This window comes from Solanum verrucosum, unplaced genomic scaffold, assembly GCF_900185275.1.
Source record: "Solanum verrucosum unplaced genomic scaffold, falcon-dt-bn FXZP01000103.1, whole genome shotgun sequence".
Lineage (NCBI taxonomy): Eukaryota > Viridiplantae > Streptophyta > Magnoliopsida > Solanales > Solanaceae > Solanum > Solanum verrucosum.
The window spans coordinates 10,170,783-10,189,030 of record NW_026020048.1 but is presented as its reverse complement, the minus strand read 5'-3'; the positions used below and the strand labels follow the sequence as shown (position 1 = coordinate 10,189,030).

Sequence of the window (18,248 nt, the reverse complement as noted above, 5' to 3'; positions counted from 1 at the left end):
CCAGGACTTGTAATTAAATAAATTTGAATTATTAGATGCTGGTACAATTACTTGGACAAGACGCTGAAGAAACTATAAAAAATATTATTACTAGTTCTTAACTATTACTCCATCTTATCTAATCTTTAATTCCGTTTCTTTGTCTTAATTATCATTTAGAGAATATTTGTCTTACAATAATTTTTTCAAATACCTTCTAAATATTGTGACTTGTTAACGATTTTAACTTACAATGCTTTTTATATGTTTTTAAATATGTAAATTATATTCAAAAAGTTAAATATTTATATTCATATACACACCAAACTTTAGTTATTTTGATCTTCATACTTCGAATTAAGTCGAACAAATTGAACAAAGAGAGAGTATTGCTTACCCCATTTATTAATTAACTTAAACTCAAGACATAATTCAGCCATCTTATTTGATTGGATGGTGGAACTCTTGTCGAAGAAGACTCAGTTGAGATTTGTCCATGAACTCTTCAAAGATTAGTTTATATATCCTAGTTGTAATAATCATAGACAAAAACACGTAACTTTTAATATTTATCTCCTCTTTTTTTTTTTAATGATAATTATCACCATTTAAGACAATGTGTCTATTTATTCCAATCATGATTAGCATATGAAATGAACTAATTGTTGAGTCGCTCTCTATATCTATCCTATTTTACGTGAACTATCTTTTGGATATTCCGATGGAAAACAAAGCTGCAGGTCGAGTAGCAATGCCGCCTCCCACCAGAGGGAAGCTAATAACCATTCTCTCCATCGATGGAGGAGGAATTAGAGGAATCATTCCCGGGGTTATCCTTGCATACCTTGAAGCACAACTTCAGGTAATTTTTACTTAAAGAGTAAAAAAAAAAAAAAAATTGTTCAAAAGTACATTAATTATAAGTTAAAAGTTGAAGTCATGATCAACTTTGAATCTTAGATCTGTCAGTGAATATATCGGTTTTGCTTGCAGGAATTGGATGGTGAAGATGCAAGAATCGCGGATTATTTTGACTTGATAGCGGGAACAAGCACGGGTGGCCTTGTAACAGCCATGTTAGCTGCACCAAACAAAGCTAAACGCCCTCTTTATGCTGCCAAAGATATTACTCCTTTCTATCTTGAGCACTCCCCCAAAATCTTTCACCAGATCGGGTAAACTATGCTACCTAAGTTTATATATATAATTCTTGATTTTTTTTTTCTTTTTGGATATATTAACCGTTAGACCACACCCTTAAAATACACCTATATCTCTTAATTAATTTTTGCAGTGGACCATTTGGTGGGGTGGTAAATCTAACGAAAATGTTGAACGGACCAAAATATGATGGGAAGTATCTTCACACACTTATAAAGGGGCTACTAGGAGGTACCAGGTTGCATGATACCTTAACTGCCGTCGTAATTCCAACTTTTGACATCAAGGAACTTCAGCCTGTCATCTTTAGCTCATATGAGGTGTTTCTTCTATACCCCTTAATAGTACTGTAAATCATAAAAAAAATAAGTGAAATTAACAACTTGAAATTAATTTGTAGACAAAATCAAAACCTGTTTCGGATGCGGAATTGGCGGACATTTGCATTAGTACCTCGGCAGCGCCAACGTTTCTACCTGCCCATAGTTTCAAGACCAAGGATGCTCAAAATAATGAACATGAATTCAACCTAATTGATGGTGGTGTGGCTGCTAATAACCCGGTAAATATATAGTACAGATAAAATTCTTGAATGATCAGAGTAGAAAATCCGGTAATAATTATATATTTATATGTATGATGGATATTTTAGACATTGATCGCAATTGGTGAGGTGACAAAGCAAGTACTGATGAAGCATGAAGACTTATTTCCTATCAAGCCCATGGAATATGGTCGTTTTCTAGTGATCTCACTGGGGACAGGCAATGCAAAGAACGAGGGAAAATACAATGCTAAAATGGCTGCGAAATGGGGATTACTTAGCTGGCTAACTCATGACAACTCCACACCAATCATAGAAGCTTTTAATCAAGCAAGCGCTGATATGGTTGATTATCACAACTTTGTGGTTTTCAAAGCTCTTCAATCGGATGATCAATACCTCCGAATCCAGGTATATATATCTACCTATCACACGGAATTGTCATGTTATAACAATTTACTTGCCTTATTTTTCAGATTACTAATTAATCTCGTCTGCTGATTGATACGACCAGGATGACACTTTGACAGGGAACTTGGCCTCAGTTGATATAGCGACAAAGGAAAACTTAGAAGGCCTCGTTAAGGTAGGAGAACGGTTGCTGGACAAACCAACTTCCAAGATAAACTTAGACAAAGGAGTTTATGAAGCAGTTGAGAACGGAGGAACCAACAAGGAAGCTCTTCGAAGGTACGTACACTTGTCTATCACATTTATACACGTTGAACATTCATCATTATATATAAATTGCTGAGGAAATAGTACTGATCATTACCTCATTTTAAAATGTTGCAGGTTCGCAAAGATACTTTCAGACGAGAGAAAGTTCCGCCAGTCCAATACCGCTAGTAGCCGGTTGGTCTAAATGAAATTGTATTGTCATCCATTTTAATGTATTGTTTGTTTCAGTTTAATAATATTCCTACTAAGCCATTCCACTTGATGCTTTCATATAAATACATGGTATTCAAGTCGATCCATTTGGGAGACTCCAAAAACAAAGTTAACCAATATAGACATAAACTGCTGCATCCGTAAACACGTCATAAACTGAAGTAATCTGTAAGAATTAAGAGAAATTAAATTCTTAAAGTAAGTAATTTCACATAATTAAGTACCTGAGTAATTAATTCACTCCATATAAAACCAAGTATAAAGTAAAAATAAAAAATAAGGTTGCAAACATAAAAACGACAAGATAGCTGTTTGTGGTACCCCTATTTTTTAAAATAGAGAAGTAAACTTTTAACTGAAATCTAGTTGCTGCTGCTTCAGAAATTCGGGTCTGAAGTTGGGCTCTGGCGAATGGGCCGAGAACGTCGTCATGCTTTGACATATCACCGCCCAGAAGAGAGGCATTAGCTATACAAAATTGAGATACTATCACCCAATCATCCTATTTTAACTAACACAAATGAACAAGGTCATGCAGTAAATATAATAACATCAGCTGACAATGTCCCAAGCTGTGGAATTAATCCTCTCTTTCATAATAAGCTTTTCAGACAGGTGCTTCAGTAAAAATCATTTCGATCAGAAACTCTTGCTCCCGCAATTTTGACAACAGGGTGATCCTTTTGGTTGGATAAGTTTCAAAGCTGGATGAATCCTCAGATCACCCATTAACAACTTTTGGTTAACATCCAACTCACTCAAGTCTACATCAATGTAGTGAGGGATGACATCCGCTGGGCATAGAAACTTTACCGTTCTCTTGATGATATTCAAATATGACCCTACCAAATTGGTTAACCGATAATTATTAAAAATATAACATCCAACTAAGTGGGGTCTTTTTTTTTAAAAACGTATATTAGAAAATAAAAAACAAGAGAGCAAGCAAATAGGAAATGGATATCATCTCACATGTATCCGTGTTTCCTTTCAGCAAGGATTATGTTATTAAACATTTATTAGCATATATTTCAATTCAAAAACTAATAGTAGATACTAAAAGTCTAGAATTTGAATTCACTATTAAATAACTGATATGAAAAGAATAAATATATTTCATTTCGTGGTTATGAACGAATGTTATTGCAGCGCGAGTGATTAAAACTTAAATGATTAGTCCATGTGTCATGAGTTCGAGTGGTTAGGTCCCCCCATTTTAGTTATTTTTTAAAAAACAACTCCCTTTGTAGGTGTGGGGATTTCAATAATTTAAATTTTGTATTTTTTTTAATTAAAAAAAGTGTAAAAGTTAATATTTGGATCCTTTTTACAACCAATGATGACATTTCTTTGGTCTAATGTAAATGATATATTATTCTATGAGTGATGTTCCTTCAGAAATACAAGTCAATTGAATGTGATGAATATAATCGTGACCAAGATATAATTGGGTATATATCGTAATACAATGAGTTATGCTATATCTCAACATTTGCTCAATTTATTTTCACATTTTAGATGTGATTAGACTATATTTATAATATCTTATTTATAAATTGCCTAGTTATATTCATTAAATAATTAATATGAAAAGAATAACTAAATTTCGTTTCGTGATTATGAACGAATGATTTTGCAGCGCGAATGGTTAAAGCTTAAACGATTAGTTCATAGGTCACGAGTTCAAGTCTAGGTTAGGTCCCCCCATTTTAGTTATTAGATTCAAACAACGAAGGAAGGCACCCGTTACTTGTTATTGAATTAATAAAAGTAATAAAATAATAAATGATTCATTCATCATTATATATATTAAATGATTAAATGTAGGAAATTTATTACTTACAAGTTATAAATTCGAAATATTAATTCCATTGAATACAAAGAGGTTCATTTTGCCATAATTCAATGGAATTAATATTTCAAATTTATAACTTGTAAGTAATAAATTCTCTACATTTAATCATTTAATACATATAATGATGAAGGAATCAATTTTTATTTTATGAAATTTATTACTTACAAGTTATAAATTCGAAATATTAATTCCATTGAATCCGTTTTTTTTTAATTTGAAAATTATGTTTTAGTTATTAGATTCAAACAACGAATGAAGGCACCCGTTACTTGTTATTGACTTAATAAAAGTAATAAAATAAAATAAATGATTCATTCATCATCATTATATGTATTAAATGATTAAATGTAGGAAATTTATTACTCACAAGTTATAAATTTGCAATATTAATTCCATTGAATCAAATAAGTAGTGTGGCACAGCTAACACACCATGTGTCACCAACTCTTCCATCTTCCAGCAATAACCTTTTACAACACTCAAAATTACAACTCACTCTTTCTATTCAAAACAATCCCGAAACTCTTCCTTTACAGAAGAAGAAAAATTTCCTAAAAGCATAATAATGAAGAAGATTTGTGCTTCAATCAAATCGTTTGAAAAAGTGATACTCTTAGATATTGTTGAAAGAGTGGTTTGTGGGTCATTCAAAGACTTGATTAATCTACGACCGAGGTATATAAAAATAAATATATATACTGAGATTTCTTAACTGTTGTTTTCATCGAAATTTCCCTAATTTATTGTTTTTTTCAGTTCAAAGCTATTCAATACACTTGGAAGTGAAAAAAGCGTTTACGAAAAGGTATCATTTGCGGACTTTCCACTATTCTCATGGTCTGTAAGGACAAGAGACCAAATAGATAAGAGGGTTTGTTTTGTGAATCGGTGCATGAAGGCTGGCAATAGAGAGGCATTGTACAAAATAGGGACGACAATTTTTTTTCTTTTTCAGCTTGCTATTTTCAATTTTTTACTCACAAATTTAAAGATGGTTATGTATTAAGATGGTTTCAATAATGTTTCTGTGTTTCTTTTGTCAGACGGATTTTAAAAAAAATTATTGCCCGAAGCTTGCATTGCAAAGGCTTTGGGAAGCAAAAAAAGGAAGACACAATGGCGCAGCATTTGTGCTTGCCATTATTTCCATTTTCGCGGGCGGCGGCAACAGTCGAACCGCGGTCAGATTCATTGGCCACATGAAGGAAAAACTCCCTCAAAGAAAAGAAATAAAGCAATGGAGGGAGAGTCTAATCTATATGATAGATAATGTTTGGGTTAGTAATCCGATATTTTTGACGCAAAGACCAGACACTTGTTGCACTGGTGAACACGAGAATATTGTACATGTGAATGGATGGCCTGTTGATAGTGACGATGAACAAGATGTTCAACCTTGTTATGGATGTGGTTGTGATGATAAGGTTGATCATGTCTTTGCTCTTTTGCCAAAGTTTGGATTCTAATTTAGCTTTTTTTTTGTAACTTTTGTTTGGAGCTAAATTATGTGCATAAATTGCTACTTTTAATGTCTTTTTAAGACCAATTTATGTGCTTGTAATTTGGCTTTGTAATTATGTGCATAATATTTTTACTTCTTAATTATGTTCTTGCTTCTTTATTATGAACTAATTTTATTCCACTTTCACTTTCTTTCTTATTACTTATTCAACAATTCTGTGTTGTAATTGATTGTTTCTTAAAACGAGATAGCAAGACCACCCGTTTGAAAAACAATAGTGCAGTGATCAGAAATTTTTTGAAGTTCATCAAAATCAAATGTTTGAAATTCCCACACAAAAATAACTAAAATGGGGACCTAACCTAGACTTGAACTCGTATCTATGAACCAATTGTTTAAGCTTTAACCATTCGCGCTGCAATAGCATTCGTTCATAATCACGAAACAAAATTTATTTATTCTTTCCATATCAGTTATTAAATGAATATGACTAGGCAATTTATAAATAAGATATTATAAATAATTATAGTCTAATCACCCCTAAAATGTGAAAATAAATTGAGCAAATGTTGAGATATAGCATAACTCATCGTATTACGATATATACCCAATTATATCTTGGTCACCATTATTTTCATCACATTCAATTGACTTGTATTTCTGAAGGAACATCACTTATAGAATAATATATCCTTTATGTTTATTTACATCATAATGTGACTCGACTTATACTAAAAAAATGTCATCATTGGTTGTAAAAAAGATCCAAATATTAACTTTTACACTTTTTTTACCAAAAAAATACAAAATTTAAATTATTGAAATCCCCACACCTACAAAGAGAGTTGTTTTTTAAAAAACAACTAAAATGGAGGGACCTAACCTAGACTAGAACGTGTGACCTATGAACTAATCATTTAAGTTTTAACCATTCACGGTGCAATATCATTCGTTCATAATCACGAAACGAAATGTATTTATTCTTTTCATATCAGTTATTTAATAGTGAATTCAAGTTCTAGACTTTTAGTATCTACTATAAGTTTTTGAATTGAAATATTTGCTAATATATGTTATTGCTATTAAGATTTGGGATATTTATATATGCAATTAAAACTTTAAAATTTTGGTATTAATTGACACCTTAATTCAAAAAGACGAGCGCCCCTTTGTCGCCTTTCGCCGTCCAAAACACAAAGGTGGAATGATTGGAACCTAACTATATTATTAGAAGATGACAGAAGATGGCTGCATCAGGTCTTTTCCAGAGTGGAAGAAATGACTGAACCATAAATGATAGTGCTGGACATCAACATCCTAGCCCGATGGCTTTACTACAGTTCTTCACCAAATTTTTTGGCACATCTTTAGGAATGGGATGCTTTAAACTTATACCAATTCTATCCGGAAGGAAGATTTTAGAAGAGCTTCACTGTGCTTAACGAAAGGGAGAACTGAATTAAGAAATTTCAAGCTGATCCGTTCGGTAGTAAATAATTTCAAAATCACTTGCCGAAAGACTAAAGAGGGTAATAGTTGCATTGATTTGAAGTAACATCAAATGAGTGCATCAATTATTCAAAGAGAACCAGGAGGTTTAAGAAAACTTGACATAGTGAAGGCCTAAGATTGTGCTAACTGGAACATCCTCCTGATTCCTGAACACTAAAATGATAGGATCTGATCAAAGATGGTTTCAACAGATAATACATTCCATCAAGAGGGTAAGACTGTCGGTGCTGATTAATGGCTCACCAGCAGGGTTGTCACCAAGACTTAGACAAATAGCAAGAAATCACCAGACACCTAATTTGGGATTTGAACCCTAGCCTCCCATGGCTCATTCCAATTACAACAGCTAGACTACACCCTTGGGTGCTCTACATTGAGAAATTTCTACATCCATCATAACCATATAATATTAGCATTTAATAAATTCAAGAAAACCAGCCGTTACACCTTAGGATAAAGAACTGATGCAAGTGTAACATATGATAAGCTAAGTTTCAATACATCACTGCGCAAACCAACATAGTAAGGAAATTGAAGACTTCATAAAATAAAATAAAAAACATGTTTTTAGCAAGTTACAAAGAGGAAAAGGCAGATGTATCAATTACTAACCTTTCTTCAAACCGGGGGACACATCCTCTCCTCTAAATACAAGAGGAACCTCAACCTTTAGTAAAGCACTTGATGGAGCTCTAATAAAGGTAACATTAAGAGGCGCATCTGAGCCAGCTTCCAGATGAACCTGAGCTCTGTTTCCTTAGCTACAGCTCCCAAGTATAAATGAATTAAAAGCCAGTATCTATCTTCATATCAATTCAAATTAACAAAATCTAATAAATAGAGGGAAAATACCTTTCTGGGCAGAACTCGAACTTTCTCAATAACGTCCGTAGATTCAAAGTCAGGGTGAACCTCAAGATCAAACAACCTGGATAAGAAATGGGAGCGACCGAGATGGTTAACAAGCTTCCTAATCTGATTAGCCTGAACAGAGATGAGTCTTTTGTTACCACCGCGTTGGCCATCCTCTTGTTCAAACACTATGCTGGGTACCCGCCCAGCTTTCCTCTCCTTGGTGGCGATGTTCTAGCCCTCTTGTTCAAACACTATGCTGGGTACCCGCCCAGCTTTCCTCTCCTTGGTGGCGATGTTCTAGCCCATTGATAGTTTCTGCAGCGGCGGTGGCAGAGTGGCTGAAGAAACGAAAATGGTGGAAGAACAGCGGCGGTGGCAGAGTGGCTGAAGAAACGAAAATGGTGGAGGGATTTGGTCAACACAATGCGTCGGATCAACATTCTTGAATGTGATCGAGTCGGAGAGAGTGCGCGGGGGGAGGGGCTTAACGAGGGTTTTGAGTTGGACACATGTTGGCTGTACAATTCAAACAGGGTGAAACAATTTCCATGATTATTTCTGTTTTCTTTTGAGTTTTGATTGATTTACATCGAAATGCGGCTCGTGTGTTGATATTCTTTTTTGAAAAATTAAAAACAATAAATAACTATATCAGACGAGATAAAATTCAGCAAGTCCAATGCCGCTAGTCGGTTAGTCTAAATGACATTGTATTGTTATTTTGTCATCCACTTTGTTGCTACGGCCTGAATGTATTGAGTATTTCCGTTCGATCTTTGCCCAATCCTTTTATCTTTATAGTATTGGTGGATCTTTAGTAGCATATCATTCTGTGTATCAGTCAATGAAGCAATATGGCAATACTTCCCTATAAGTACATAAAAGAAAGAAGTCAATGTAACAATATGGCAAAACTTTGTTATAAATACATAAAGTGACGTCATTTGTTTACTTTATTTTTTAATTACCTATATATGTTCAACTCGATTTGCAACTTCAAAGACTCCTAAAGCAAAGTTAAGTTGACTAATGTAGACGCACTGCAACAAACATTGCATCAGTAAACCCACGGTAAATTGAAGTAATCAATAAGATTCTGCAACTTAAAGAGCACAGAAGTTCAACTTCTTCATCCACTGGATGCTCCGTCCAACTAAATATGGCTAAGGAACTGAAGGCTATTTACAGAGCACTTTACATAACCAACCCTCTCATCAACTAATATCATACATGACGCGGAAAAAACTTCAGGCTACACATAACGACATCCCCTTCCCACCTATTTTTTGTTGTTTTCTTTTACAAGTTATTCCATCACCTTTCAGCATATAATAAGCCTCACAGGTAAGAATTTATGGCAAAATAAAACAATTTAACAAATAAACGAATATTACTGTTCAGCTATAATCTAGGGGCTATGCAAATATCTGCTGAATGACAGTCTCTGCATTCCCATTGTACTGTGCAAGGAGGTGAATTGCATCCGCTCTGGGCAATGCCAGAAATTCCTGCACCAAATATTCACAAATAAGTAGCTGCTGCACTCAAAAATGACCTGAAAAAGTGGCGCATAATGAGAGCACCTAGAAAGTTAACATAATCTGCTGACAAGCAGCACATGGTAACCAGGGGAGATACACATCAATAGAATAGTATCGAGTAGAAAGGCTTTCACAACAGGTTCATCGAGATGCAATAACAAGGATAAAGTTAGAAGCAATCTTGAAAACCAGAAGAAAAAAAAAAACTCACCATAACTTTTAGAATTGCAGTTTCATCACATCCAACATCTCTGGCCGATGACTGGGTTGGACTTCCATCTTCCTGTTTCCTATTATTTGAGGAACCAGTAACTTGAGATGATCCATCAGTGCTCATGTCAACATCCAATCTGGAAGCATCTATAATCAATTTGGTACCAACTTCCTTCAGGGCGTCGATCCTTAAGAACCCTTCAAATTGATCTTTACACATTTGAAGTTTGAACCACTCACTGTGTGTATACAGTGTGGCCCTTATGATCTTCATAAGCTGGGGTTCTTCAATACCAAGCCTCCTACCAATAGCAACCTTTGCATGGACAAAATTGTGACAGTAAATTAGGTGAGCCAAGACACTAGAACATAAGATTTTTCATTGATCAATTTGGGCTACATATCAGCCCAATATTTAAATCGGCTAAATTTGGCATGTCAAAATGGTCTGAGGTGCGGGTTGCACAAGTCGTGCTTTTATGGGCTAATTTTGCCATTCCTAGTGATATGCTAGTGTTTGCCATTTAATATTTTAATTACTATGTAAGTCAGATTTTTATGGAAGTAACATTAACATGCTCCCAAGTTCCTAATTTGTAACTAAACCATAAGTTTCTAGGTAAATCAAAGAGCATTCGTACACAATACCCCCACCCCCCACCCCCCACCCCTCACCCCAAAATAAAATAAACACTCAACACCCCTTGCCCCTCCCAGTATTATCAAAGGCGCGCTTTAAGCCCTAAAAGCGAGGCTCAAAACGTGTTGAGCGCTTCGCCTCGCTTTATGTGCGCTTCAATGTCGTCATCAAAGTTCTAAGACAAACTTTTCCTTGTCAATGAGCCTCTTATGAAGAAGTGAAGAAGTGACACTAAACAATTGATATTTCACTTTATTATAAAAAAAATTCAATTTCTTAAGTCATATATTTGTCACTCATGTTTATAATTATTAGCCTTGATTTCATTTTTTTCTCCCTTTGCACCTTTATTCATTAAAGCCCACACTTTATTTGCGCTTTGCGCTTAAAGCCCCCACGGACCTTCGAGCTTCTTTGCGCTTTTCACTTTTAATAACACTGGCCCCTCCTACAATGAAAAAAGCTTGTACAATTCAGAGCAACAACAATATTTTGTTGAATATTCCCAAATATTAATTGGTTATGAAGAACAAGAACTACAATTCCACACCAATGAAGAAAATCCAGAGTACAAACAATTAAAGTGGCATATGGTTAAAAAACAATTAACTATTTTTTTTGCAAACATCATAGTCCCACATTGGCTATAGCTGGGGTGTTTGGTTTCTTATATGATCTTTGGGCAATCCTCATCTCTTGGGGTTGAGTTATGTCAAAGTCCATCTTATCATGGTATCAAAGTCAGGTCCATCTCAATTCTTGGTTTACCCCACGTTGGGCTCCCATATTATATTCTCCGCAGTCAAATCTTGGGCGCACAAGGGGGTGTTGGAGTCTCCACATTCCAGATGTCCAACCATGAGCTAGCTTCTAGGGTTGATTTACACCCAAGATCTATTTCCTTATCAACAAAAAGTCATATAAATGAAGCAAAATCAATATTTAGCCTCCTAGAATCCCTGTAAGATTATAAAGGATTTTTATTTTTGTTTTTGCTCACTTGTAATTACTACAACACTTCCTTAGTGCTAGCTTGATATATATAATACAATTACCTTCCTCTCGGTCTTTTTTAAATTTATTTGGCAACACTCTTCAAATTGAAGCAAATGCCCACCTAAAGAATCAATATTCAGGAAACTGAAGTGAAAAACGGGGAATGAGAACAAATCAAGTTCTTGCTTGTTGTCTTATTGACATTCATAAAACAACACTACACTGTTCTTTTCACTGTGTTTCTCTCACCGAATAAGGATAAACCAAAAATATCCCAAAAGATTGGAATTACCTATTGATTAATACATTTTTCCAACATAAAGCTCTCACTCTCTCTGTTTTTCCTTGTTATAGAGTAGAAGCATCCAAGCAGCACTCAGCCTTTAACAAGCCTTTGAAACTGTGTATTGAAAAACAGTGAAACTGTCTATTGAAAATCAGTAAAACAGCTCAAACCAGACTATCACTCATTTAATTCCAGTATCTTTGTGTCAGATTTCAGAAATAGAGAATCTCATCATTCTTGTTTATGTTTTTTCCACAATCAGTGCCTTCTCTGCGTTCTCTGGGAATCTCTGGTGAAAGAATTTAAGCATCCAATTCAAAGCTCGTTGTGCATGGAGTAGCTCAGCATAAACCCCCTATGGAACTATGGGGCGTTTATATCTCTAACACTATCCTACACAAATAACCTGGTTCCAAGGTTCACAAAACACCTTGGCAGACCCGATCATTAAGGAGGGTAAGGACAAAGAGTGGGCCTTCTTTGCTCTGACATAGGAGAGCAGGAAACATAAACTCAATAAGCTGAGAAGTGAAACCAGAGCAAAAGTTAGTGACTCAACTGTTTGAGTGAGCCAAAAAAATTCAAAACACTAGAAAACAGTGATTAGAGAGAACATGGTTCTGAGAAGGAATTTAACAAGGTTTTCCTCGGATACCATACCAAGAATATAAGCATTCAAGTAAGAAACAGAAGGCAATGGGTAAGTGCCCCATTACTATTATAACCCCCTTTAGAAACCTTAATACACCTGATGTAGGACGTTCTATATTTCTATCATCAAGCTGTTACTTAAACTTCTTTTCTTAGCCTTAACAGCAGACAAACAATTTCATCCAACCTGGGACAAGAGTACTTAAAGCACGGTGCATTCTGGAATCAAGAAACAACACTCCAGTCTTACATATACACAGACAAGGAGATAAAGGGGACATAAGGGTGGGAAAAGATTAGCCGGCAACAGTTCACCTGGGACCTGTTTTTACAATAAAGAGTGCAGAATGTCATACCTGGAGTGTATTGGCAAGAACACATAAGGGCAAGCGATCATTAAATGCCTCTTCGTTAGGTTTGAGCAAAGCTAGCAAAGTCTCCTTCAATGGCTTCAACAGATCAGGATGACTAGAAGCCAAAGGACCCAGAAAAGAACAGGCTACCCTCAGTGCCTGAGTATGATCCCCAGAGCCAACCAGCTTCAAAAATTCAACCTGCCCAGAGGATTATTTTTTAAATGCCTTAATCGATATAAACATGCTTTATAACTTCTACTGATCTTTGTCCCAAGCAGAAGTTTTAACTTCCATACCTGCTTAAGTTGAAAAAGCAGAGAAGGGTTCTGCACAAAAAAGTTTGAATCCATCTCATTAATCTCCTCAACAACCTCCTCTGTCATTCCTCTGCTAGCTAATTCCTTCAAGCCCAGCACAAGTTCATGCTTGTCCTCTCTATTCTTCATCATATTCAGGAAGCACGATTTTGGAGAAACCTGTAATGAAAGGTGTCAAAGCAATGATTACTTCGAACACTACTTCCGCATCCTTTTTTTCTTTTACTTTCTCTTGTTATATGTTCTACTTTGAAAAAACAAAATGCATGCCTGCTGATCTTTCAACATTGTCGTGTCGTCATTAAGATCTTCTCTGCTCCTTTCACTGGTAGGTCCAGACACAAATTCGGTGTTTTCATGTCTCCCCCTCCATCTTTTCCGCTTGTTTGTTTCGCCAACTCTAAGACACTTATTTTTCTGCAGAACTTTTTCAAACTGAGGAGTCCCACTGGTACTGCAATCTCCATAACTTGTTTCACTAGGGTAACGCTCTTCAGTATCAGTACTTTGAATGCTAGCCAAGTTGGTATTACTTTCAGGTGATCCCTCCATGATAACTTGAGAAGCAGACGTGTCACTGCCAGAAAGTTTAGTGTTTCCGTCCCCAACTTCTGTGGAACAGTTCTTTGATAATTGTCCAGACTCTGATTGATCGTCATTGATACTAAGCTGCATCCCTGGGTAATGGAAAAAATAAAAAAGCCGGCCTTGAGAAACATATTAGCAAACAGAATGTAAGAATGGAAAGTAAAGTTGCTCAGAAAGTTACCAGGAGAATCTACCACACTGAAGTTGACAAAACCCCTATAGACACAATACTCATGAACAAGCTCATCAAACATGGGGTCATCCAATCTTATTCGGCACAGCTCATTCTGCAACAGCAAAGTTACAGGCACAATCTCAACAGAAGTATTTGTGATTTTCTACTTTTTGACCTCAAAGCTGTACAATTAACAAGCTAGATCTACCTCATCAGCAAATCGCAGAAAATCTGGAACACTACAAGAAACAGAAAACAACTCAACAAGAACGCAAATGTGTGACGAAATCATTCTCAGTCCCATCCTCGAATTTTTTTACTGAGAAAAGCCACTGGCAGCCCAAGTAAAGAACTACAGAGTGATTTTCCATTTAGTGAAAAGAAAATGAACTGTTGTTGAAGCAAAAAAAAATCATACAGCCTGATTTGTTGAACAGAAAACTTCAATTTTTTTGACAATGTAATAAAATTCATTCAAAAGGGGGTAAAAACTCGACCATCTACACGAAGTACACCACAAAAATAGAAAACCTTACAAAACACATGGTTTTCTACTAATGACAACCAATCTTCTATACAAACAAAAACCTCATGGGTGCACAAAAACGAAATAAGGGGTAAGAGGCTATTCCCTCAAGTATACAAGATCCTTCTCTACTCCATCAAAAGCAGATAACTTAATAACAGCTTCATTTCAAGAAACAGAAAATACCCCAAAATTAGGGGGCTATATAGAACACCATCAACAATGTTCTCAGCTTCACCAGTTATTACTAGACATACATTTTGCATAAATCAATGCAACAGCAGGGTGATGCTGGACGAGGACATCACTAGACGTCAAATTACCATCAGAAAATTGTGGCAGAAATAGTGTGATATATGCAAGCATCTATGAGAAACTAACCCAGTTTAAAGTAATGTTGCAGATAATTCAGATTTTAGCAAACAGCTACTATTAAATAGCAAATACTTCAGCATACTAACCTGAAATGCTTGATTTAAGTCACCCTTGGCGAATCTCAAGCTATCAATAGCCCCCTGCCTTGTAAGCTCTACCGCATGAGCAAGAGCTTGTATGTCCACCTAATTTCATAAAATATTGATGTGACACAATGCCTAGATCATTAGAAGAATTTCTAAAATCTAGTCCCCCAGAAAAAGAAGATAAGGCAGTGTAAACTTCAACAAATAATGCACATTATACTAAGCACCAAAAATCTTACTCCAACCCGAAGGTTGCGAGTTCGAGTCACCAAGGGAGCAAAAGGGGTGGAAGCTCCTAGGGAGGGTAAAAAAAAAAAAAAAAAAAAAAAGTAATCAAAAAATTTTACGAACAATTACGCCTCCAACCGAAACTAGTTGGCATCTGTAATAGGAATCTTTTAATACCAACCAGTCACCACTCTGATTGGACACATTTTACTCCAATATCCAATAATTTGTCTTTAAAGGCAAATTAGGGGCTTTCTAACACCAGAGGTTTTCTATATTCTCTAAGATTTCTGAAAAATATAATAAAACAACAAAAGAGAATTACCACATTTACAAACCGCATCCTCTTCAGGTTTAATAACCAAAACAATTACAACAGAATTGTAATAGAGTAGCTAAGATTTATAACCTCATCAAACGGAGGTGCTTCATAGGAACTCTCAAGTGGTGTTGCAGGGGGGTCACGGTCCTCGAGAAGTAATCTCTGTGTAAGATCTGATATAGGTGATGGAACTCCCTGACGAAAGCAAAACAACTTGTGTATGCTGCAAAATGATTGTGAAATTTTAAAAAGAATAGTAAGAGGACTTGGATCTCTGATGAACGAATTATAAGGAGTCTCCATTTCATTGGGTTTTGAATGAGCATCTAAGCTTGTCATGGATCATCTGGAAGTTGTACCAACCTTATCAAGTACCTCAATGACATTGCAAAAAGAGGATCATATGCACATAAATGAGCCCTTAAAACAGATGACAGCAGTCCAGCAATGTCAATCCTCCTCCTTGGAGACCACTGGGATAGTGATGTGCAAAGACGTTAGTCACTTCTACTAAAATGAGACATTCAGTATCTTCGTTACCCAAAAAAAATCTGAATAAACCCCTCTAACTGCTGCCAGATGAACATTTATGGAATTCTTACTCGGGGCCAATGAAATAACCTCTTACCTCACTCACCACTGGAGAATTCTTATCTTCTTCGTCATAAACCAAGGCAAGAAGAATATGCTTAAATTCCTCATATGCTTCCTTAAGATAAAAAGTTAAACATTCATTAGAACCCAAGTGTAAGGAGAACCATGTGAAGAGAAATGATTCTCATATACGGATTAAGTAAACACATAGAAAATTGTTTTTGCTAATGAGATTGAGAGAACTCAAATGTACTATTTTGTAAGTATGGAATTGATGTAATGGGATCCAAAGTGGCGAGAACCTGAGGATAGCATGCAAGTCACTATCATCTAGCATAACCAGTATCTATGGAAAACATGATTTATGACAAAGAACCTAAGATGAGAAATTCCATCCTTGAACCACAAAGAAACACCAGGAATGATCTTGTCAAAACAAATATTATCTATGTGCTGCATAAACATAACTTATTGAGAAACTTACACAACGACAAGTATATATATAAGTCGTGTTGTGATTACAAAAAAATAATTTAAAAATAATTTGTGGTGTTGACAGATCCAAGAGGTATTCACTAGTGTCAATGTTGATAAGGGAATTCAATTGAATAAGCAGGGACCTACTGGATATGCATCCAACGCACAAGGTGCCAGTGACTCTCGGAGGCAATTAATGGCAGATTCTCGGTCCTCTGCAGTTCCTTTCCTCAAAAGCTCAATAAACCTCTGCATAAAAATCATGGAGACAAGTTTCAAGGATCATCAATTATTTGTCAAAGTGAAGCATGGCGAAAAAGTTTGACTTCATTTACCAACGAGTTTGCATGGACAGACATTTGAACCTAAAAATAAGTTCGGTGAAGCATATCACCAAGAAGTTTCATAGATGAACTGAAACTCTAAGATTTCTCCAGAAAGCCTCTTCAGATTTTTGAAATCCAAAATGCGTCACCCAGTGATCAACCTCTCACTCAACTCAACAGTTGTTGGCTTGTGGTTAATCACATAAGAAAGAAGAAGAAAAAAAAGGAAAACAGTAGAGAAACACACCAAGTGACTCTTGGCTTAAAGCATAATTAAAGGGGGCACTTCAACGAAGAAATACATAGGGGTAAGGGAATATGTGTGTCTGTGTGTTACAAGAAAATGGTAACAACAAATGAAAAGAAACAATTATATCGTTAGAAGCCTAATTAAATGAATTTTAATCAAGTTCAAAAACCATTTTGATCTTTAACTTTTCTAATAAAGATTAATGACTAATTTTATCATGTTAAAATTTATATCTAGTATTTTATACTAAAATCATCCACTTTAACAATTAAAATATCTCTATGCCCTTTACAAGAGCGAACCCGTGGGGCGTTGAAGAACCTAGGTAAGGACAAAGCGCCCCAACTCTATCTTCAGGGCTTTCAACCTCAATAAGGAAAAGCTAAGACAATAATCAGGTGGCATCTGTACATATGCAAGTCAGATAGACAAGACTTAAGAAACTAGTAACTCGAAAACGTCTTCAGAAGTTGCATCAATTAATTTTAAATCCTCGCTAACTAAATGAAATTGGTGAGTTAGAGAAACTATGAAACTAGAAGGTTCAAAACAGAGAGAATTAATTCACTGTTGTTCCGAGATTTTAAGTCTGGAGACAAACAGCAAGTTACCTGCTTCTGTAAGCAGAAGAGAAGACGATGATCATCAAGAACAAAAGGCGCATGCACACGCAAGAGATCGATAGCGGCATCAATTTCACCAAACTCCACTGAACGTCTGATCTGCCGAATAAGTAATCTTGACTGATAAGAGGAAGAAGATGAAGATGAGGTTGACGAAGACGGCGACAGAGACGTCGACGGCGAAGTTGAAGGAGAGCCTGAGTCTTCGATTAGGTTTTCCGATTTGACGAAATCGATAATCAGAGAGTCTAGTGCCTCCCAATTCACCGGTAAAGAATCCATGGATGAAAGTTAGTTGTTCTAGAGAAGTGGTAAGATTAAATGGAAAGGAAATTTATAGGTTTGACGATTTTATCTTGGGCTGTTGGGCCTGACGTTAGAAAACGAGTGAAGCCCCGTTCGTTTTTCAGCAAACA

General features: G+C 35.7%; 2 protein-coding genes and 1 pseudogene across 3 annotated transcripts; 1 reads left to right on the top strand and 2 right to left on the bottom strand.

Annotated features, from left to right (window-relative positions):
- The first annotated feature begins 343 nt into the window (after positions 1–343).
- On the top strand, positions 344–2,606 carry LOC125822090 (patatin-like protein 2). The gene is made up of 7 exons (XM_049501458.1): positions 344–841; positions 973–1,154; positions 1,274–1,460; positions 1,541–1,702; positions 1,793–2,095; positions 2,199–2,374; positions 2,480–2,606. Exons 1-7 carry the CDS (start codon positions 701–703, stop codon positions 2,547–2,549), a joined length of 1,221 nt encoding a protein of 406 aa, XP_049357415.1. The 5' UTR covers positions 344–700; the 3' UTR covers positions 2,550–2,606.
- A 592-nt stretch (positions 2,607–3,198) lies between these two features.
- On the bottom strand, positions 3,199–8,702 carry LOC125822080 (uncharacterized; annotated as a pseudogene).
- Positions 8,703–9,344: 642 nt separating this feature from the next.
- Positions 9,345–18,140, bottom strand: LOC125822085 (uncharacterized). Of its 2 annotated transcripts, XM_049501451.1 has the most exons (12): positions 17,821–18,140; positions 16,781–16,882; positions 16,191–16,271; positions 15,926–16,035; positions 15,650–15,785; positions 15,013–15,111; positions 14,032–14,137; positions 13,533–13,939; positions 13,242–13,421; positions 12,946–13,143; positions 10,015–10,332; positions 9,345–9,770 (listed from the first exon to the last, which is right to left on the bottom strand). In XM_049501451.1, exons 1-12 carry the CDS (start codon positions 18,112–18,114, stop codon positions 9,678–9,680), a joined length of 2,124 nt encoding a protein of 707 aa, XP_049357408.1. In that variant the 5' UTR covers positions 18,115–18,140; the 3' UTR covers positions 9,345–9,677. The 2 variants fall into 2 exon arrangements, with proteins under 2 accessions (XP_049357408.1, XP_049357409.1); XM_049501452.1 differs by lacking the exons at positions 9,345–9,770; positions 10,015–10,332 and adding an exon at positions 12,156–12,459.
- Positions 18,141–18,248: the final 108 nt, after the last annotated feature.

Excerpts from the sequence above, each read along its gene's own strand:
- LOC125822085 (XM_049501451.1), bottom strand. The coding sequence starts at position 18,114 with ATGGATTCTTTACCGGTGAATTGGGAGGCACTAGACTCTCTGATTATC. Across the intron at positions 16,272-16,780 it reads GTGCGTTGGATGCATATCCA|GAAGCATATGAGGAATTTAA; the intron begins GTAGGTCCCTGC and ends TTTTATCTTAAG. Across the intron at positions 10,333-12,945 it reads TTCTTGCCAATACACTCCAG|GTTGCTATTGGTAGGAGGCT; the intron begins GTATGACATTCT and ends GTCCATGCAAAG.
- LOC125822090 (XM_049501458.1), top strand. The coding sequence starts at position 701 with ATGGAAAACAAAGCTGCAGGTCGAGTAGCAATGCCGCCTCCCACCAGA. Across the intron at positions 1,155-1,273 it reads AAAATCTTTCACCAGATCGG|TGGACCATTTGGTGGGGTGG; the intron begins GTAAACTATGCT and ends TAATTTTTGCAG. Across the intron at positions 2,375-2,479 it reads AACAAGGAAGCTCTTCGAAG|GTTCGCAAAGATACTTTCAG; the intron begins GTACGTACACTT and ends AAAATGTTGCAG.